At 46.7% G+C, this 22,111-nt stretch overlaps 1 protein-coding gene across 3 annotated transcripts in view; it reads left to right on the forward strand.

Annotated features, from left to right (window-relative positions):
- The window catches only part of PTPRA (protein tyrosine phosphatase receptor type A), a 115,797-nt gene extending 99,125 nt beyond the window's left edge, over positions 1-16,672 (forward strand). For 2 of the 3 annotated variants that reach the window (XM_083367135.1, XM_083367136.1), the window contains 10 exons: positions 155-290; positions 760-909; positions 2,084-2,177; positions 3,338-3,414; positions 5,107-5,241; positions 6,517-6,642; positions 8,217-8,368; positions 9,352-9,487; positions 11,543-15,679; positions 15,903-16,672. In XM_083367135.1, the coding sequence (XP_083223261.1) occupies positions 155-290; positions 760-909; positions 2,084-2,177; positions 3,338-3,414; positions 5,107-5,241; positions 6,517-6,642; positions 8,217-8,368; positions 9,352-9,487; positions 11,543-11,617 (1,081 nt within the window). In that variant the 3' untranslated portion in view covers positions 11,618-15,679; positions 15,903-16,672. Of the gene's footprint in view, positions 1-154; positions 291-759; positions 910-2,083; positions 2,178-3,337; positions 3,669-5,106; positions 5,242-6,516; positions 6,643-8,216; positions 8,369-9,351; positions 9,488-11,542; positions 15,680-15,902 lie in introns of those variants that run through there. The other variant, XM_083367137.1, reaches the window with a different exon arrangement.
- Positions 16,673-22,111: the final 5,439 nt, after the last annotated feature.

The following is a 22,111-nucleotide window of genomic DNA, read 5'->3' on the forward strand; positions in this document are numbered from 1 at the left end:
ACGGGGGCAATGTCCCGGACGAGCAAAGTCAGATTCACTTAACAACCATGTTGCTAATTTAACAACAGCCCACCAGCCGCAAGCCATGATCTCAAACAACTAACATTGAAATGTTGTTTTTTTCCTTCTCTCTCCTCACCACCCTGTCCTTTAGTGCTGGCGTGGGACGGACAGGAACCTTCATTGTGATCGACGCCATGCTGGACATGATGCACGCCGAGAAGAAGGTGGATGTTTATGGGTTTGTGAGTCGAATCCGGGCCCAACGCTGCCAGATGGTCCAGACTGATGTAAGTCTTCTCCCAAAAGACCTGTCTTTCATCGGATCCAATTTTTCCCCCCAGATTGTATCATTGGCCCGTCTCGTCTCCAGTCATCCTTGCTCTACTCATAATCCTGGGGCTGAGATTATGGGCTGGGGGTTGGGAATCCTGGGATTGGGATTATGGGATTCGTAATCCTGAGATTGAGAGGATGGGGCTGGGATTTGGAATCCTGGGGTTGGGATTATGGGGTTGGGATTGGGATTGAGTTGAGAATCCTGAGATTGAGATTTTGGGATTGGGAACCCTGGGATTAGGGGTAATGGGATTGGGATTGGGAATTTGGGGATTGTGGAGTTGGGATTGGGATTGTGGAGTTGGGATTGTGAGGTTGGGATTGGGATGAGTTTTTGGAATGCAACAGCTCCCCCAAACCCCCCCCCAATCCAAACGAATAAATTTAAAAGAGCTGAACAAGAGTTTTCTCTCCTTTTAGATGCAGTATGTATTCATCTACCAGGCGCTCCTTGAGCATTACCTATATGGAGACACAGAATTGGAGGTGACCTCGTTGGATGTCCACCTCCAGAAGATTTACAACAAAATTTTGGGGAGCAGCAGCAACGGATTAGAGGAAGAGTTTAAGGTAGGGAGCAATTTTGGACCCAAGGCCTCCAGATCATGCCTGGGGACAACTGATCGATAAATCCAAAGGATTTCTTTTTCGCCACGAAGGCACAGCTCATTTGCACTCTAGTTTGGGGCTGACTGCTTGTGAATTCACACTCGTAACCTTGGTTGGGCCCTAGTGATTCAGACACCAGGTTAGAAAGCGGGAGATTGTGAGTTCTAGTTCCACCTTAGCCATGAAACTCAGCTGGGTGACTTTGGGTCAATCACCAGGAGACGATGAGTTCTAGTTCTGCCTTAGGCATAAAAGCCAGGGAGGTGACTTTGGGCCAATCCCCTTCTCTCAGCCCAACCCACCTCACAGGGTTGTTGCTGTGGGGAAAACGGGAGGAAGAAGGCGTACTGGATCTGTTCACCACCTTATTTGTAAAAATAATAAAGGCGGGATACAAATAAAGAAATAAAATTTGGGGTCATCTCTTTCTGTAATCCTAGAAAGAAGGGGAGAAGAGCCCGGGCCCAGAGACTTTCTAGAGGTTGGAAAGTTGGAGCAGCTAAGATGCATTTTTTTACAACTGGTTCCATGTGGCATGTATGGCCACCCCTTAAACCAGGGGTAAGCAACCTTGACTCTTTTATGACTTATGGACTTCGATACCCAGAATTCCTGAGTCAGCCATGCTGACTCAGGAATTCTGGGAGTTGAAGTCCACAAGTCATGAAGGGGCCATAGTTCCCCCATGCTGGCTCAGGAATTCTGGGAGTTGAAGTCCACAGAGTCATAAAGAGGCCATACTTCCCCATGCTGGCTCAGGAATTCTGGGAGTTGAAGTCCAAAGAGTCATAAAGAGGCCATACTTCCCCATGCTGGCTCAGGAATTCTGGGAGTTGAAGTCCAAAGAGTCATAAAGAGGCCATACTTCCCCATCCTGGCTCAGGAATTCTGGGAGTTGAAGTCCACAAGTCATGAAGGAGCCATACTTCCCCATGCTGGCTCAGGAATTCTGGGAGTTGAAGTCCACAAGTCATGAAGGGGCCACAGTTCCCCATGCCGGCTCAGGAATTCTGGGAATTGGAAGTCCATGAGTCCTAAAGGGGCCAAGGTTGCCTACCCCTGCCTTAAAGAGTCACCTCTTTGGCCCGTGCAGATCTGTCTTTGACGCTTATGTCCCGCTTCTCTCTTTCCGCAGAAACTTACCTCCATCAAAATCCAAAATGACAAAATGAGGACGGGCAATTTGCCGGCTAATATGAAGAAGAACAGGGTGCTGCAGATAATCCCATGTAAGGCATGACGGGGGGAAAAAAATAAAGAACTTGAAATTCACATTTTAGGGCAGGAGAAACCCTTGGGGGAATCTTAACTTTTGTGTGTTGGCTTCACAACATTTGGGATGTAAAGGAAGGGGGCAATAACAGAGTTCCGTCTGTTTAAACCATGAATTGTGGCTTGATGCTCCAGAGGAGCAACCAGGTTTCCTTTTTATATTTTATCAGCTGTTTTAGTTTTTTTCAAACTACAGGAAGTCCTCGACTTACAGCAGTTCATTTAGTGACCATTCAGAGTTAACAACGGCACTGGGAAAAAGTGATTTACAACCAGTTTTACACTTAACAACCGTTGCAGCATCCCCATGGTCACATGATCAAAATTCAGACATATGATCATTTTTCACACGTACGGCCGTTGCGGCATCCCCATGGTCACATGATCAAAATTCAGACTCTTGGCAATTGACTCGTATTTATGACGTTTGCAGTGTCCCGGGGTCATGTGATCCTCCTTTTGCGACCTTCTGACAAGCAAAATCAACGGGGGAATCCAGATTCACTTAACAACTGTACCGCTAACTTAACAACGGCCAATGATTCACTTAACAAATGCAGCAAGAAAAGTCCAATCAGCAGGGCCTCAGCTACTAACCCTAACCCTTAATAATAATAATAATAATAAGTTGGAAGGGACCTTGGAGGTCATCTAGTCCAACCCCCTGCTAAGGCAGGAAACCCTATACCATTTCAGACAAATGGCTGTCCAGTCTCTTCTTAAAAACTTCCAGTGTTCTTAACTCACAGGTTGTAAGTCCTTCACTTAGCAACTGTATTCCTGCAGGGATTCGCTGGACAACTGTGGCGAGAAAGGTCGTAAAATGGGGCGAAACTCACACCGTGTCTTGCTTAGCGGCGGAAATTTGGGGCTCGATTGTGGGGTCGTACGTCGAGGACAAAATACGTACCTGTGTTTTTTCTGCCCTTTAGTTTTGCAAAGACGGGCATGGCGGGTGCGTGAGAACGGCCTATGAGAGTGCTTGCAGAGAGACGTCGCCATTTTGAGGGGTTGCTATGGAAACCCATCGTTTCTCGAGCCACATCCAGAGTCCATCGCTAAATGCTTCGCACCAGACATTTCTAAAATAGTGGTTGTCTCCTTTTTGTGCCTGCAGATGAGTTCAACCGGGTGATCATTCCAGTGAAAAGAGGTGAAGAAAACACAGACTACGTAAATGCTTCCTTTATTGACGTGAGTGTCGCTTCCCTGGTTTTTCTCATCTGGGCCGAGCAACTTTCCTCCGTGGAAAGAAAGCCTGGAATAGAATTTTCTTTTCTTTTCTTTTCTTTTCTTTTCTTTTCTTTTCTTTTCTTTTCTTTTCTTTTCTTTTCTTTTCTTTTCTTTTCTTTTCTTTTCTTTTCTTTTCTTTTCTTTTCTTTTTTAATGTAAGCGTTCATTATTGCAATGAGCATTATGTCAAGATTAACAAATATTTTAACCACTGCGGCAAGAAAGGTCTTAAAGCTGTCAAGGTTGAGAATAGCAATAGCCCTTAGACTTATATAAAGGTAAAGGTAAAGGTTCCCCCGCACATGCATGCTAGTCGTTTCCGACTCTAGGGGCCGGTGCTCATCTCCATTTGAAAGCCAAAGAGCCAGCGCTTGTCCGAGGACGTCTCCGTGGTCATGTGGCCGGCATGACTGGACGCCAAAGGCGCACGGAACGCTGTTCCCTTCCCACCGTAGTGGTCCCTATTTTTCTACTTGCATTACAGGCGCTTGCATTACAGGCGCTCACTGCTATGCGGCACTCGGGATTCGACCCGCCAAACTCCCGACCTTCTGATCAACAAGCTTAGCGTCTTTACCCACTGAGCCACTGCGTCCCTTTAGACTTATAGAATAGAATAGAATAGAATAGAATAGAATAGAATAGAATAGAATAGAATAGAATAGAATAGAATAATAGAATAGAATAGAATAGAATAGAATAGAATAGAATAGAATAGAAAATGGGAAATAATAAGAATAGAATAGAATAGAATAGAATAGAATAGAATAGAATAGAATAGAATAGAATAGAATAGAATAGAATAGAATAGAATAGAATAGAATAGAATAGAATAGAATATGGGAAATAATAAGAATAGAATAGAATAGAATAGAATAGAATAGAATAGAATAGAATAGAATAGAATAGAATAGAATAGAATAGAATAGAATAGAATAGAATAGAATAGAATAGAATATGGGAAATAATAAGAATAGAATAGAACAGAACAGAATAGAATAGAATAGAATAGCAATAGAGTAGAGTACAGTAGAGTAGAATAGAATAGCATAGCATAGCATAGCAATAGCCTTTAGACTTATATACCGCTTCACAGTGCTTTACAGCCCTCTCTAAGTGGTTTTACAGAGTCAGCATCTTGCCCCCAACAATCCGGGTCCTCATTTTACCGACCTTGAAAGGACGGAAGGCGGAGTTTAACCTTGAGCCGGTTGAACCCAAGGCAGTGGGCAGAGTTAGCCTCCAATACTGCATTCTAATCACTGCACCATCAGGGGCCGGCCTTCCTTCCTTCCTTCCTTCCTTCCTTCCTTCCTTCCTTCCTTCCTTCCTTCCTTCCTTCCTTCCTTCTAGCACTTAGACTTATATACCACTTCATACTGCTTTTACAGCCCTCTCTCAGCGGTTTTACAGAGTCAGCCTCTTTGCCACCAACAATCTGGGTCCTCGTTTTACTGACCTCGGAAGGTGGAGTTTAACCTTGAGTCGGTCAGGATCGAACTGCCGGCAGTGGGCACTGGATTAGCCTGCAATACTGCATTCTCGCCACTGTGGCACCACGTATCCTACAGACTGTGCTGCGGAGAAACACTATATGCTATGCTATGCTGCTTCTTTGTGACCTCCCCCCCCCCCCGTCTTGACATTTTCCAGGGTTACCGTCAAAAGGATTCCTACATTGCCAGCCAAGGACCCCTCCAGCACACCATTGAGGACTTCTGGCGGATGATCTGGGAGTGGAAATCCTGCTCCATTGTGATGTTGACCGAGCTGGAGGAGAGGGGCCAGGTGAGGCACCGTGAGGAACATCTAGAGGAGCCAATGGTGTTGAGGTCTTCTGGAAGATGCACTTCCTGGATCAGGCAAAATCCCTCTTAAACCCCATCATTTCCTTCCTGGCAACGGCCAGCCTCTGGGGATCTCACCAAGAAGAAATGGAGATTTACTTGCTTTTTTTCCCCCCCACCATGTCTCTGCAGTTGGACACTGGGAGGTGTTCTTCCCCCCAAATCTGGAGGCCTTGTCGATTTTTCAGGGCTTCCAGTGATTTAATTTAGTTCCCTTTTAAAGCCCCCTTAGAGAGTGACCGTGGATAAAGGAGAATATTTGAGGCTCAGGGTTGAAGGGAGGGGGCCTTGGTGCTCTTTGAGCTTGGTGGCTTTCTTGTGCTCACCTCATCTCCTCCTCCTCCTCCTCCTCTCTTCAAACCCCCCTCCCTTGTAGCAGTGATGACGTTACCTAGTTTGGATCATGGAACGTCTGCAAGAAAACCACCCAGCTCAGAGAGCACCCAGGACCCCATAGTCTTCCTCCTCCTCCTCCTCCTCCTCCTCCTCCCTTCAAACCCCCCTCCCTTGTAGCAGTGATGACGTTACCTAGTTTGGATCATGGAACGTCTGCAAGAAAACCACCAAGCTCAAGAGAGCACTAAGGACCCCATAGTGGTCCTCCTCCTCCTCCTCCTCCTCCTCCTCCCTTCAAACCCCCCTCCCTTGTAGCAGTGATGAGGTTACCTAGTTTGGGTCATGAAACGTCTGCAAGATAACGACCAAGCTCAAGAGACCACTAAGGACCCCATGGTGCTCCTCCTCCTCCTCCTCCTCTCTTCAAACCCCCCTCCCTTCTAGCAGTGATGAGGTAACCTAGTTTGGGTCATGAAACATCTGCAAGAAAGCTCAAGAGAGCACTAAGGACCCAATGGTGCTCCTCCTCCTCCTCCTCCTCCTCTCTTCAACCCCCCTCCCTTCTAGCAGTGATGAGGTCACCTAGTTTGGGTCTGCAAGAAAACCCCCCAAGCTCAGAGAGCACCAAGGGCCCCTCATAGTGCCCATCATCATGTCTTCTGGGAATGAACTCCATGGCTTCCTTTCAGCTTCCTTTCCCACACAAACCAGCTGAGAAACGCGCCCGATTTCCATGTGTGGAAACCGAGGAGAACCACCATTAGGCTTGAGTGCGTCCCTCACCGCATGCAGCATTGAAAAAGAGGACAGCAGAGGACCGGTCCCTAATCTCAAGTTAGCTTTCTCACACGCCTCTCTTTCCTGTTTCCTGACTTGCTAGGAGAAGTGTGCTCAGTACTGGCCTTCAGATGCCTCCATATCTTACGGAGACATCACCATAGAGCTGAAGAAGGAGGAAGAGTGTGAGAGCTACACGGTGCGGGATCTGTTGGTGACCAATAACAGGGTACGTGTGTTGAGAAACCCCAGCTAGATCTGCAGGGACCCACCGTTCATAACAGGTTCCGGCTTTACACAGCCTTAGTACACTTGGAATCCTGCATCCAATTCTGATCACCAGAATGTAAAAAAAGATGCTGAGACTCTGGAAAGAGTGCAGAGAAGAGCAACAAAGATGATGAGGAGACTGGAGGCCAAAACATATAAGGAACAGTTGCTGGAATTGGGAATGTCTAGTTTAATGAAGAGAAGGACGAGGGGGTCAGGGTAGCAGCCTTCCAATAACTCAGGGGCTGCCCCCAAAGAAGAGGCAGTCAAGCTGTTCTCCAAAGCACCTGAAGGCCTAGAACAGGGCTAGGCAACCTTAGCTCTTTTATGACTCGTGGACTTCAACTCCCAGAATTCCTGAGCCAGCCATGCTGAGGGGAAAGGGAGAGAGGTTTCCAAGCTGAGCCATGCTGGCTCAGGAATTCTGGGAGTTGAAGTCCACGAGTCCTAAAAGAGCCAAGGTTGCCTACCCCTGGCCTAGGCCTAGGCCCCTTCATGACTCGTGGACTTCAATTCCCAGAATTCCTGAGCCAGCCACGCTGAGGGGAAAGGGAGAGGTTTCCAAGCTGAGCCATGCTGGCTCAGGAATTCTGGGAGCTGAAGTCCACGAGTCATAAAAGAGCCAAGGTTGCCTACCCCTGGCCTAGGCCTAGGCCCCTTCATGACTCGTGGACTTCAATTCCCAGAATTCCTGAGCCAGCCACGCTGAGGGGAAAGGGAGAGGTTTCCAAGCTGAGCCATGCTGGCTCAGGAATTCTGGGAGTTGAAGTCCACGAGTCATAAAAGCCAAGGTTGCCTGCCCCTGGCCTGGAACCAAGGAGAAATTTCCTGACAGAACAATTAACCAGTGGACCAACTTGCCACTAGAACCTGTGGGTGCTCCAATACTGGAGGCTTTTAAGAAGAGATTGGACAACATTTGTCTGAAATGGTGTAGGCAGGGTCTCCTACTTGAGCAGTGGGTTGGACTAGAAGACCTTCAAGGTCCCTTCCAGTCTGTTATTCTGTCAAGACTCAGAAGAGGAGGATAAGGGATTAGCAGCCTTCCAATACTTGAGGGGCTGTCGCAAAGAATAGAGGGACAATCTATTCTCCAAAGCACCTGAAGGCAGGACAAGAAATAACAGGTGGAAGTTCACCAAAGAGAGAAGCAACCTAGAATTAAGGAGAAATTTCCTAACAGTGAGAATAATTAACCAGTGGAACAGCTTGCCACCAGAGGTTGTGGATGCTCCATTACTGGAGGCTCTTAAGAAGAGATTGGACAGCCAGCTTGTTTGGCTGAGGAATTCTGGGAGTTGAAGTCCACAAGTCATAAAAGGGCCACTTTAAGAGGAGTGGACTTCAACTCCCAGAATTCCTCAGCCAGCTTGTCTGGCTGAGGAATTCTGGGAGTTGAAGTCCACAAGTCATAAAAGGGTGCAAGTTTGAAGACCCCTGGACTAGAGGACCTCCAAGGTCCCGCCCAACTCTGTTATTCTATGTTCTCTGAGGATCACGCTTGCTTCAGCGTGCCTCCGCTTTTCCCCACAGGAAAACAAAAGCCGGCAAATCCGACAGTTCCACTTCCACGGGTGGCCAGAGGTGGGGATCCCCAGCGACGGGAAAGGCATGATCAATATCATCGCAGCTGTGCAGAAGCAACAGCAGCAGTCTGGCAATCACCCCATCACTGTGCATTGCAGGTAACATGAGGGTGTGTGTGTTTATGTGTGTGTGTGTGTGTGTGTGTGTGTGTGTGTGTGTGTGTGTGTGTGTCTCTGAGGGTGCCCCCTGTGTGATGATAGACTCACATCCATGAGGGTTTTGAAGAGCAGCGTAGGCCGATTCCAGACAATTTTCATCTTGCTTACTTGTATTTCTCCTTCTCTTTGCCACAGTAAAGAGGTGAGTTGGGCTGAAAGAGAGAGGGACCTAGTTGGTTTCCCTGCCCAAGGCAGGCAGTACTAGAACTCACCGTCTCCTGGTGGTTGGTCCAAAGTCACCCAGCCGGCTTGTTATGCCTAAGATAGAACTAGAACTTACTACTGCATGATGATTGGCCCAAAATCATGCAGTTTAGCTTTCATGCCTAAGGCAGGACTAGAACTCACCATCTCCTGGTGATTGGCCCAAGTATACAGCTGGCTTTCCTGCCTAAGATGGAACTATAACTCACCATCGCCTGGTGATTAGCCCAAAGTCACCCAGTTAGCTTTCATGTCTTACGCAGGACTAGAACTCACCATCGCCTGGTGATTGGCCCTAACTCACCCAGTTGGCTTTCATGCCTGAGGCAGAACTAGTACTCACTGCTTCCTGTGGGTTGACCCAAAGTCACCCAGCTGGCTTTCGCGCCTAAGGTAGGACTAGAACTCACAGTTTCCCGGTTTCTAAGCCGGCACCTTAACCACTACACCAAACTACCTCTCCTCTTTGAAGAAATTTTGCTTCACAATCTCCATGTCTCTGACGTCCTGGAGTCGGTGATAGCTTCAGAACAGAGAGTTGACCCAGTCCTTCCTCGTCTCAACCGAAGCGCTACTATTCTCTCTACTATCCCTTGGAAGTCCAGGGAACATTCCTCCTTCCTCCCACGGGCACGGAGTAGACCTTCCTAGCTCTTGTCCTCCGTTAAGTTGGGTCTCTGGAGAAGGAAGGGCTCCATCCATCTCCTCCTTCTTCACAGTGCTGGAGCTGGACGGACGGGGACGTTTTGTGCCTTGGGGACCGTCCTGGAAAGGGTCAAGGCGGAAGGAATTTTGGATGTCTTTCAGACCGTGAAGAGTTTGAGGTTACAGAGGCCGCACATGGTGCAAACACTGGTAAGCATCAACCACAATGGGGACGTGACGGCTTAGTCCCCAACTTACTGTTCTCTCCCAGCCTGTGCAAGTCCTTGCTATACTCACAAGGGGAACCTCCTCTTCCAAGAAACAGGCAGGAACCCCAAGACAAAACCAAAACCCCTTTTATTCTCACAGACCTGAGTCAGTGTCCAAGGCAAACAAACATAGTCCGCAGAAACTCCATCCTCAACACAAACTGTTGCCTTTGGCAACCAGCACCTCTCACACCTTCCCTTTTTATAATTCAGCCCAGGCGTGGCGTCCTAATGCCTTCTCCTTTGCCTTGGAGCTGCCCCATTGCATCCCTCTGTCCTACTCGCTTCTCTTGCTGGCGTTTTTGTGCATCCTGGATTTGTGCCAGCAGTGCTTCATCACCATCCAACTCAGATTCCCAGCACAGCTGTGTCTCAGCCTGAGCGCGAGTAGAGGGGCCGGGCTCCTCGTCCGACCGTAAGTCTTGGAGCTCCTCAGAGCCTTCCTCCGACTCTTAATGTCACTCCAGGCCCCTCCTCCTCCTCATAGGATTCCTCAGACTCAACAGCCGGATCCATGGGCTGGCTGGCGAGGAATCACAACACTTACAACAGTTTGTTTAGTGACCAAAGTTATAACAGCATCGGGAAAAGTGTGGATTTTTCACACAACTGTTGCAGCATCCTCACGGCCAGGTGATCCAAATTCAAAACGCTTGGCCACTGGCTCGTATTTATGACGGTCGCAGTGTCCCAGGGCGGTCACATGATCCCCTTTTGCGACCTTCCGACAAGCAATGAGGGGAATCCAGATTCACTTAATGACCATGTTACTAACTTAACAACTGCTGGGATTCACTTAATAACTGTGGCAAGAAAGGTCGTAAAATGGGGCAGATCTCACTTTATAACTGTCTCATGTAGCAATGGAAATTTTGGGCTCAGTTGTCCTAAGTTGAGGACTACCTGTAATGGACGAGAAATTGTGATCTGTGTTGGGCTAACTCAGGGGTCTTCAAACGTGGCCCTTTTGTGACTTGTGGACTTCAACTCCCAGAATTCCTGGCTGAGGAATTCTGGGAGTTGAAGTCCACAAGTCACAAAAGGGCCACGTTTGAAGACCCCTGGGCTAACTGGTCTTTCTTCATAAAGTTCTTAATTTGAGGTGCAAGAAGTCCTGGACTTACCACCATCCCCGAGCCATATGGTTGTTAAGTGAATCGCCATTTGGCCACACCCAATTTTACAACCTTTTTGCCACAATTCGTTAAGCAAATTACTGGGTCTTTAAATGGATCCACTTTCTCCCCCCCCCCCCTTGACTTATCTCGTCAGAAGCCAGAAGGTTGCGAGGGAAACCTACAACCATTGTGGTTATAATACATAACAGTTGCCAAACAACCCCCAAATCACGACCCCTTGACTGGGGATGCCGCAACAGTCATAAGTGCCAAGACCGTTCATAAGCCACTTTTTTATTCCAGTACCGTCGTAACTTTGAGTGGTCCCAAAAGGAACGGTCATAAGTCAAGGACAGCCTGCACATTTTTCCATAAAGAATTGCCTAGTTTGGATCCCTGGAACTAGAAAAATGCTTTCAGGCAGGAATGTGGACCGGTACTGAGCTGCAGCACAACAGCATCCGGTCCGTGGGAAAAACCTGTCCCCACGGAACCGGTCCCTGGTGCCCAAAAGGTTGGGGACCTCTGCTTTATGGCAGTGGTCCCCAACCCCTGGTTTGTGGACCGTTACCGGGCTGCAGCACGCCAGCAACCGGTCCACACAAGCAAAGCCCCATCCGCAGGATATAGGCAGCACACAAACCCACGCCCCCTCCGGTCCGTGGGAAAAACCTGTCCCCACGGAACCGGTCCCTGGTGCCCCAAAGGTTGGGGACCTCTGTTTTAAAGCGCCCACTTAAGTAGATAACTCTCTATGCATGAATTTCCACAAATACTTAGGAATTCTGGGGACTTCCCAGCTTTGTCCGAAGGTCTTTGTGGGGAAACCATGGCTTGTTCTGTCACTCACCACCCTTTCTCCTCTGCCTAATCCCTAGGAACAGTACGAATTCTGCTACAAGGTGGTCCAGGAATATATCGACGCGTTTTCAGATTACGCCAACTTCAAGTGAAGCCGGATCCGCCGGAAGAAAAAAAAAGAGTTGCCTTCTTTAATACTTTGTAATATTCTGTTTGTTAATATCCTTATTGCCCCCCCCCCAAAAAAGAATTGTGTATATAATCTTAACTGTTCTAGAAGGGTTGGTACCATAAGATTGCTATTAGCTGGAGATTTTATATGTAGCAAAAGTGTTAGGAAAAAAAAAAGACATTGTAGGCACTTTTCCAATGTTTTATTGGGGAATTAAATAGTGTGATATTTGGATTAATATTGTCGGGCAAAAAAAACAAACACACACCCTCTCTTCTGGAGAGTTTATGCAGGCTGTTCTTGGGGTTTTTTTTGCTTTTTTGGGTTTTTTTTTTTTTTGGTAAATCTCCCCCCCCCCCCCCCACTTTAGGGAGTAAAGCTTTTTAAAAACCAAATGAGATTTCTTATTAGCAGCGGTTTCTTTGAAAAGGAAAAAAAAAAGTGGCACACCAGTAACATTCTTAAAGCTTTTTTCTTTTTTTTTTCTTCCGCTCCCCTGGGAAACCTCTTGGAGTTCATTATTTTACAGGGTTGGTTTTTGTTTTTTTTTTAAAAAAGAAGAATATTTAGCAGAGATTTTGGTAGAGGAGAAAGAATGTCCTCCGGTTTGTCTCCCTTTCCAAACCTCTTCACCGTAAACTAGTTAAAAGCGTGGAAACTTCCGTGCTCTTTGGAATTCAGACTTGGATGCTTCCGACTGATGTTATAAAATATAGAATAAATAATAGGCTTTGAAAGGGACCTTGGAGGTCATCTAGTCCAACCCCCAACCCCACCGCTCAGGCAGGAAACCGGGCCTATACCATTGCAGACAGGTGGCTGTCCAATCTCTTCTTACACAAGCCTCCAGTGCTGGAGCATTCACAACTTCTAGTGGCAAGCTGTTCCACTGGTTAATTCTCCTCACTGTTAGGAAGTTTTTTCCTTATTTCTAGATTTGATTTCTCTTATTTTTTTAATTAAAACAACTATATTTGGAGAGTTGAGGATCTCAGCTGGATGGAGAAAGTGCTCCATTTTTTTATTTTATTTTTTTGGATCATCTACAAAGGTCCCTCTGAATATTTAGGGTCTGGCACATCTGGATATCATCCTGGTCCTTCCTCTTGACTGGCAAGTTTTCGAGTGGCAAGCAGCTGTACCACTGGTTAATTCTCCTCACTGTTAGGAAGTTTCTCCTTATTTCTAGATTGGATTTCTCTTTTTTACTATTATTATTAAACAACTATATTTGGAGAGTTGAGGATCTCAGCTGGATGGAGAAAGAGCTCCATTTTTTTAGGGGGATCATCTACAAAGGTCCCTCTGAATGTTTAGGGTCTGGCACATCTGGATATCATCTTGGTCCTTTTTCTTGACTGGCAAGTTTCCCAGCTTGTTCCTCTGGATGCTGAAATGCTTCAAACTAAACCATATTTTCCTTTCCAATTTATGCGCTTTGCACACTGGCCTCGCTGCCTCTAATGGAATCGCAACTGTGGTTTGTGTTGCTCGTTTCACTTCGTTTTTCCCACTTGGAAGTGGGTTGTGCAGCCCTACCATTTCCACCCTTCCGGCAGTTTTAGGCTGATGGATCCTGGTTGACTTCCATCTTCTCATCCTTCCTTGCTTTTGCATCGTGAGCTACAAAGCCAAGGAGAAAGGCCCCCCAATTTTACAACTTCCTAAACTTCACCCGAGGATTTTTATTATTATTATTATTTCTTTTTTTCCTCTTATATTTGGGCTTCGCAGCTCCTTGGTTTCCAGAAACGTAGCTAAAATTCTTCTAGAGTTTCCCAGCGAGAACCCTTAAATGTTTTGTAAACTTTGCACATCTTGGCCGCCGTAAACTGGTCTTTCTCCAAGTGGATTTGTTCCAAAGGTCCTGGGATTCCCGCTCCCCAAATTTCTGGAATCAGTTGGGGGAAAAATTGCTTTGGGCCCCTTAATTTTCTTCTCTTAGACAGTCGTGGCCAGCAGCCCCCCCCCCCTACACACACAAGTGATTCATGCTGTAAAATTGGATTTTTTTTCCATTAAAAATTAAAAAGTAAAGAGTCCTGCTGGGTTGGAAAAACGGAAGAGGATATGGAAGGAGAACACAGGAGATATGCTTTTTTTTTTTTTGGAAAGAATTTTTTTCCCCCAACCCTTATCATCTTCCTGACTCTTAATACTCCCAGTCTGATACTTTGGGAGAATAGCTTTCAGGGTTTAACGCTCGTATTTTTGAAAAGTTCCCTGGAAATAGCACAAAAAAAGGGGGGGGAGTCTTTAAAAATGGCATCATAGGAATATTCATAAAACAGTCAAGACACTTGCAGCGTCTCACTGAAATCTGTCAAAAGAGGCGAGGTAAAGTCTTCAAAATATAATCTTACCAAAAATCCATCATTAGCCCCCCCCACAAAAAAATGTGATCAGATGGTTTGAAATGACCCCTTTCATCAGGAATATAGACCATTTTTTTGAACACCGGCAGAGCGCCTAGGCCAGGGGTAGGCAACCTTGGCTCTTTTAGGACTGGTGGACTTCGACTCCCAGAATTCCTGAGCCAGCATGGCTCAGCTTGGAAACTCTCCCTTTCCCCTCAGCGTGGCTGGCTCAGGAATTCTTGGAGTTGAAGTCCACGAGTCATAAAGCGGCCTAGGCCTAGGCCAGGGGTAGGCAGGCAACCTTGGCTTTTTTATGACTTGTGGACTTCAACTCCCAGAATTCCTGAGCCAGCCACGCTGAGGGGAAAGGGAGAGTTTCCAAGCTGAGCCATGGCTGGCTCAGGAATTCTGGGAGTTGAAGTCCACCAGTCATAAAAGAGCCAAGGTTGCCTACCCCTGGTCTAGGGAATTCTGGGAGTTGAGGTCCACACATGCTGGAGGAGGAATTCAGGGAGTCAAAAGTCCACACACGTCGGATGGAGAATTCTGGGAGTTGAAGTCAGAATCAACAAGAGTTGGAAGGAACCTTGAAGGTCTTCTAGCCCCACCCCTCCTCGAGCAGGAAACCCACAGATGCTGGCTGAAGAATTCTGGGAGTTGAAGTCCACCCACCTGAAAGTTGTCAGGATTGAGATGTTTGCTGCTTCTTTTTCCTTCTTCCACCCACCCGCTCTTTTCAAGGCAGGAAAGGGAAAATCACCCCAAAGGAGGGTGCTGAGAGACATCGAAGACCCCCCCCTCAAAACTGATTCCCCTCTTTGGGTTCAGCTGCCCCCCCATGTGATCCTTTCCAGCACCGCATTTGTGATGTGGGCTGGGTGCCTTTCAAGCAGAGAGAAGAATCAGCGTTTGGGTGCTAACCATGGGTGGTGAGGACACCTGTCACCCTTCCTGGGTTTTGTGCCTTCCAGATGTGGCCCATCTCAACTGAGAGATTTGCTAGCCTTGGGAAGACCCTTAACTGGATCTTGAGACATTACAGAAAGCCTGCAGGAGACGATCGCCTTTGGGAAATCCCAGCTAGACCTCCTCGCTCTTTACTAGCCAAAGCATCTGCAGTGAAGCATCTGGATGTGCCATTCCAGCTTAGGGAACCAGGGCTAATCTTAATAGACCACAGAACCGGCTCAATAAAACAGAAATAGATTCTCGTGATCCATCGTGTGGGTGTGGGACGTGGTAGTCCCTTCCCCTTCCGTGCTGCTACATCTCAAAAACAGCAGAAGCTTACCACGCTCTTGCTGAAAGCAGGAGCAAATGAGGAGTCCTGGGCGCGCTCTGAGCTGGGTGGTTTCCTTGCAGACGTTTCATGACCCAGCTAGGTAACGTCATCCGTGCTCTCTGTTTATGTAGAGAAGAGGCTTGATGGGAGTGTTGACTCAGCTGTTGTTTGCTGTTGATTGTTAGGCTGAGTTGGTAGTTCCCTCTACCAAGTTCCATTAGGGTGCTACCAAGAGAGCAAACCCCACTCTTTTCTAGCACTGATGATGTCACCTAGTTGGGTCACGAAACATCTGCAAGAAAACCACCCAGCTCAGAGAGCATCAAGGACCCTGCACCAATCCTCCTCCTCCTCCTCCTCCTCCTCCTCCTCGCAAACCCCCCTCCCTTCTACCACTGATGATGTTACCTAGTTGGGTCACGAAACGTCTGCAAGGAAACCACCCAGCTCAGAGAGCACCAAGGACCCCACAGTCTTCTCCTCCTCCTCCTCCTCCCTTCTAGCACTGATGATGTTACGTAGTTGGGTCATGAAACGTCTGCAAGGAAACCACCAAGCTCAGAGAGCATCAAGGACCCTGCACCAATCATCCTCCTCCTCCTCCTCGCAAACCCCCTCCCTTCTAGCACTGATGATGTTGGGTCACGAAACATCTGCAAGAAAACAACCCAGCCCAGAGAACATCAAGGACCCTGCACTACTACTACTATTCCTTTTCTCCTCCTCCTCCTCCTCCTTTCCACAAACCCCCCTCCCTTCTAGCACTGATGATGTTACCTAGCTGGGTCACGAAACGTCGGCAAGAAAGCCACCCAGCCCAGAGAACATCAAGGACCCTGCACTACTACTACTATTCCTTTTCTCCTCCTCCTCCTCCTCCTTTCCACAACCCCCCCCTCCCTTCTAGCACTGATGATGTTACCTAGCTGGGTCACGAAACGTCTGCAAGAAAACCGCCCAGCACAGAGAGCACCAAGGACCCTTCCATTTCCAACCCTGAGCTACAAATATTCTCCTTTGCTGGAGCAACCTATTTAGTGGCATCCTGGCTACCCTATATACACGCAACACTCCCATCATAAAGCTACACATATTGTGGTGTTGGTAGGCTCATAGATAGCAACTTTTGTTTGGCTTTCGTTCTCTCGTTGGGCTTGCAGTTAGAGGGGGCATCATAGCTGCCTTAACCAGAGGGGGGGGTGTCAAGCTTTGTGCCAAAACTGAATCTCTTGTTTTCCCCCCCTCCCCGCAAAATGCCAAGGCAGCCCACGCAAGCGATGTCCCCTCTTCCGTTCCTCTTCTGTAATTGTAATTCTTCTCTGCCTCATTCCGAATGTCTTAATATCTTGTATTTATTTTTGTTGACCAAGTAAATGCTTTTCTTTTTATTTTTTAACTGGGCTGGTTCTTTTCTTCTACCCCCGTGCAAAAACAAGGCCGCGCAGGTCATCCTCAGCTCCAACTTTCCGTCACTTAAGCTGGGACGTTTCTGCCTTTCGGCCGGCCCCATTTTACTGTCTCGCTCGCCGCAGACGTTGTTCATTGGCGACGCGGTTGTGAGGTGAAACTGGCTCCCCCGTGGACGGGGCTGGTCAGAAGGTGACCAAACGGGGATCCCGGGGACCGTCCTAAACACGAACCAGTTGCCAAGCCTCCGAATTTTGATCCCGTGACCGCGGGGGATGCTGCGACGGTCGTAAGTGTGGAACGACGGTCCTAAGCCACTTGCGCCGGTGCCGTTGTAACTTTGAACGGTCACTAAACGAACGGTGGTAAGTTGAGAAGGACCTGTTTTGGATGGAGGATTCAAACACACCTGTAGGAAGAGGAAAGAAGCCCTGGATTATACTTGGATGCTCTTAAGGACTATTTTTTTTTATTTCCATCTTCCAGTCAAGGCATTCATTTAATACAGTGGCCTTCAAACCTGGCAGCTTTAAGACCTGTGGACTTCAACTTCCAGAATTCCTCAGCCAGCCCTCAGGGCTGGCTGAAGAATTCTGGGAGTTGAAGTCCACAGGTCTTAAAGTTGCCAAGTTTGAAGGCCGCTGATTTAATAGCTGGATAATGGATTAATTTGAATTTGGAGGCCCTACAGATCTTTCATTATCAAGCTGGTTTGGTTATCGCTGGCCACTTGGGAAGGAACGTTTGCCGAGTGCCGCGTAACAGAGTGAGCGCCTGTTACTCGTCCCAGCTTCTGCCAACCTAGCAGTTCGAAAGCACGTAAAAATGCAAGTAGAAAAATAGGGACCACTACGGTGGGAAGGTAACAGTGTTCCGTGCGCCTTTGGCGTCTAGTCATGCCGGCCACATGACCACGGAGAGGTCCTCGGACAAGCGCTGGCTCTTCGGCTTTGAAACGGAAATGAGCACCGGCCCCTAGAGTCGGAAACCACTAGCACTCGTGTGCGGGGGAACCTTTACCTTTAATTGGCAGATCTTCACATCTTTGAAGACACACAAAGAAAAGGTCCTAGGTACGTTTTAGATGGATATTTGGGGGCCAAGGCAATTGGTGACCACTAGCCTTCACAGGTACAATGGAGCCCCTTTGGTCTAGTAGTGAAGGCACCAAGCTAGAAACCAGGAGATGGTGAGTTCTAGTTCCACCCTAAACATGAAAGCCGGCTGGGCGACTTTAAACCAGTTACCAGGAGATGGTGAGTTCTAGTCCCATGTTGCATACGAAAGCCGGCTGGGTGACTTTGGGCCAGTCACCAGGAGACGGTGAGTTCTAGTCCCACCTTGCACATGAAAGACGGCTGGATGGATGGGCCGCCTCATCCGATTCTCCTGAAGACCTCGAATGGATGGATGGGCCATCCCGTCCCGTTCCCACCAGAGGTCATCTCTCAGCGCCATCAAGGCCATCCCAGCTCCAGTGTTGTATTTTTGTGTTGACAGAAGCTTCCGCAACCAATTTCGCTTAAAAAAACATGTTCCCTGAATTGGGTCTAGCCACCACGGCTGCCTTTGCAAGCTGAAACGGCCTCTTGTCCATCCGGCCCGTTGTTTGCTTAGCATCTCAATCCAATCCTTGGCTGATGAGACCGTGGCCAGTGAGACAGGAGACGTGACGCGCGTCTTGGACCTCTGACGGACCAGTTTGTTTGTGTAGCTGTGTTTGCTTTTTTAAAAATACACAATTTCAGAAGAGACAGGCCAGGATGAAATTAGCCCGTGGCCTTGCTTACAATTAGATTTGCAAGTTTTCCATTGAGGAGGGAGAGAAGAATGACGAGTAGATGACACTTCCTGTTTTGAGATCCACCCCCACCCCCCCACCCCCGTCTCTCTTTTGATCACAATTAAAACGTCAGGAAGTTCTAGTTTGTTGCTGTTATTCTGAACAACTGCTGTTACTTTGCGTTCAGAAATATCTCAGGTCTCTTTTGTTTGTCTCCATTCTTTTCTTCTGGAGTCCCATTCTACCTAGAACAGGGGTAGGCAACCTCGGCTCTTTTATGACTCGTGGACTTCAACTCCCAGAATTCCTGAGCCAGCCATGCTGAGGGGAAAATGAGTTTCCAAGTCCTCAAGTCATGAAGGGGCCACAGTTCCCCCATGCTGGCTCAGGAATTCTGGGAGTTGAAGTCCTCAAGTCATGAAAGGGCCATAGTTCCCCCATGCTGGCTCAGGAATTCTGGGAGTTGAAGTCCTCAAGTCATGAAAGGGCCACAGTTCCCCCATGCTGGCTCAGGAATTCTGGGAGTTGAAGTCTACGAGTCATGAAAGGGCCACAGTTCCCCCATGCTGGCTCAGGAATTCTGGGAGTTGAAGTCCACGAGTCATGAAAGGGCCACATTTCCCCCATGCTGGCTCAGGAATTCTGGGAGTTGAAGTCCACGAGTCATGAAGGGACCATAGTTCCCCCATGCTGGCTCAGGAATTCTGGGAGTTGAAGTCCTCAAGTCATGAAAGGGCCACAGTTCCCCCATGCTGTCTCAGGAATTCTGGGAGTTGAAGTCCTCAAGTCATGAAAGGGCCACAGTTCCCCCATGCTGGCTCAGGAATTCTGGGAGTTGAAGTCCACGAGTCATAAAAGAGCCAAGGTTGCCTATCCCTGTCCTAGAAAATACAGACAGTCCTCAACATATCACAACAACTGCCTGGAATTTCTGTTGCTAACCGAGACACTGGTCAATTTTGATCACTTGACCCTGGGGATGCCCACAACGGTCGTAAGCATGAAAAACCATCATAAGTCACTTTTTCCAGTGCCGTTGTAACTGAATGGTCACTAAACAAACGGTTATAAGTCAAGGACTACCTGCAGGGTAGAATTCCCTAACAAGAGCCATGCCGGCGCAGTGGTGAGAAGGCAGTATTGCAGGCTGACTCTGCCCACTGGCAGCAGTTCGATCCTGACTGGTTCAAGGTTGACTCAGCCTTCCGTCCTTCCGAGGTCGGTAAAATGAGGACCCAGATTGTTGCGGGGGGTGAAGGGTTCTGTAACTGGAACAGAAAGAAATTGTTTAGCCTAACTATTGCTATCTCGCTTTTGTAAGCCAGCATTTGCGCCGGGGACAAATTTCACGCAAGTGTGGGCAAACTTGTGCGCGGATGGGATGTACTGGAGGAGGGAATAAGCGAGTGGGCAGGAATGATTGATGTCTCCCTTATGATGTAATGGCTCCGTTGTCCGATTTTCATTGGCTGACAAAGTTTATAAAGCCATGCTACTAACTTTCTAAGGTGTGGCCCTTCGGGACGCGACTCTCCCGGCGTTCCAGATTTTTTATTCGATCAATTAAAGCACTGTTTTCTCAGGAAGCCTCCGCTTGAGTTGCCTGATTAGACTTTTAATGGTGTCTCCAGTTCAAGTAAGGGCCAGGGACCTTACAGGGGCAAAAGGCTGACTCCGTAAACCGCTTAGAGAGGGCGGCGAAAGCACTGTGAAGCGGTATATAAGAGCCTTGGTGGAGCAGTGGGCTAATGCCTCCTTAAGTAACACCAGCTGCCTGCCATTAGTGCAGGTTCGAGTCCCACCAGGCTCAAGGTTGACTCAGCCTTCCATCCTTCCCAGGTAGGTAAAATGAGGACCCAGATTGTTGGGGGCAATTAAGCTGACTTTGTAATAATGCCGCTTGGGGTGTGTGTGAAAAGCCCTAATAAGCAGGCATATACATAGAATGAAGGCTACTGCTAAGCTTGTAAGCTGCCCTGAGTCTTCGGAGAAGGGCGGGATATAAATGGAATTAAAATAAAATAAATAAATAAACGCTATTGCTGTTGTCCCGTCCAAATTTTCCCCACGGCCCATCTTGCTTAGCTTGCAAGCTCAGTCTAGGCCAGTTGCCAGCTGAGAGCAATGGAGGCTAAATATATTATAAGGATGTTATAAGGAAGTCTTTCCAAGATCCCAGAGGGTCAAAAAAAACCCAGGCGGGTGAGAGTCCCAGCATTGCGCAGCGTCAGCAAAGCATCCTGGAGACTCAGAGGCTTCCACTGAGCTAAGAGGCAGCAAAGATCAAATTGGGTGAGCGATGACTTGGCTGGCACATGGGAAGGACTATAAGTATCCAGAGCGTAGTGCTTGAGCACTGACCACATCTCAGCACAAAGGAGGGAAAAAGCCATCGGAGGTGAGCAGACTTTTTTTTTTTTGCTAAGCTTCTCTTTTAAGATTCGCAACTTCCTAGCAACTTGGATTAAGGGAGGGATACGAAACTCTGTGTGTGTGTGTGTGTGTGTGTGTGCATGTGTATGCATTATCATCATCATCATTTTGTCATGTTTGTGCAGTGTATATTGGAGGTGGTTACCCTTTGAGAGCTGTAGGCAAGGAAATCTCATTTTTAATGTATGCTGATTAATGTAAAGTGTCAACAAAGTAATTGTTCTTTTCTATTTTATTTCATTCTATTCTATTCTATTCTATTCTATTCTATTCTATTCTATTCTATTCTATTCTATTCTCTATATTCTCTATATTCTCTTCTCTTCTCTACATTGTATTCTATTCTATATCCTATTCTATTCTGCATTCTATTCTATTATTCTATTCTATTCTATTCTATTCTATTCTATTCTATTCTATTCTATTCTATTCTATTCTATTCTATTCTATTCTATTCTATTCTATTCTATTCTATTCTATCCTGTTCCATATTTTCTATTCTATTCTATTCTATTCTATTCTATTCTATTCTATTCTATCCTATCTTATTCTATCCTATCCTATTCTTATTTCTATTCTATTCTATTCTATTCCATATTTTCTATTCTATTCTATTCTATCCTATCCTATCTTATTCTATCCTATCCTATCCTATCCTATTCTTATTTCAATTCTATTCCATTTTTAATTCTATTCTATTCTATTCCATATTTTCTATTCTATATTTTCTATTCTATTCTATTCTATTCTATTCTATTCTATTCTATTCTATTCTATTCTATTCTATTCTATTCTATTCTATTCTATTCTCTATATTCTCTATATTCTCTTCTCTTCTCTATATTGTATTCTATTCTATATCCCATTCTATATCCCATTCTATTCTGCATTCTATTCTATTATTATTCTATTCTTTTCTATTCTTTTCTATTCTTTTCTATTCTTTTCTATTCTATTCTATTCTATTCTATTCTATTCTATTCTATTCTATTCTATTCTATTCTATTCTATTCTTATTCTTATTCTTTCCTATTGTTATTTCTCTTCTCTATTCTATTCTATCCTATCCTATCCTATCCTATCCTATCCTATCCTATCCTATCCTATCCTATTCTATTCTATTCTATTCTATTCTATTCTATTCTATTCTATTCTATTCTTATTAATTAGGTTTTCAAACAGGCACATATATTTATTCCAATTGCAGACAAT

The sequence above is a fragment of the Vipera ursinii genome (genome assembly GCF_947247035.1).
Source record: "Vipera ursinii genome assembly, chromosome: 7".
NCBI classification, from domain to species: domain Eukaryota; kingdom Metazoa; phylum Chordata; class Lepidosauria; order Squamata; family Viperidae; genus Vipera; species Vipera ursinii.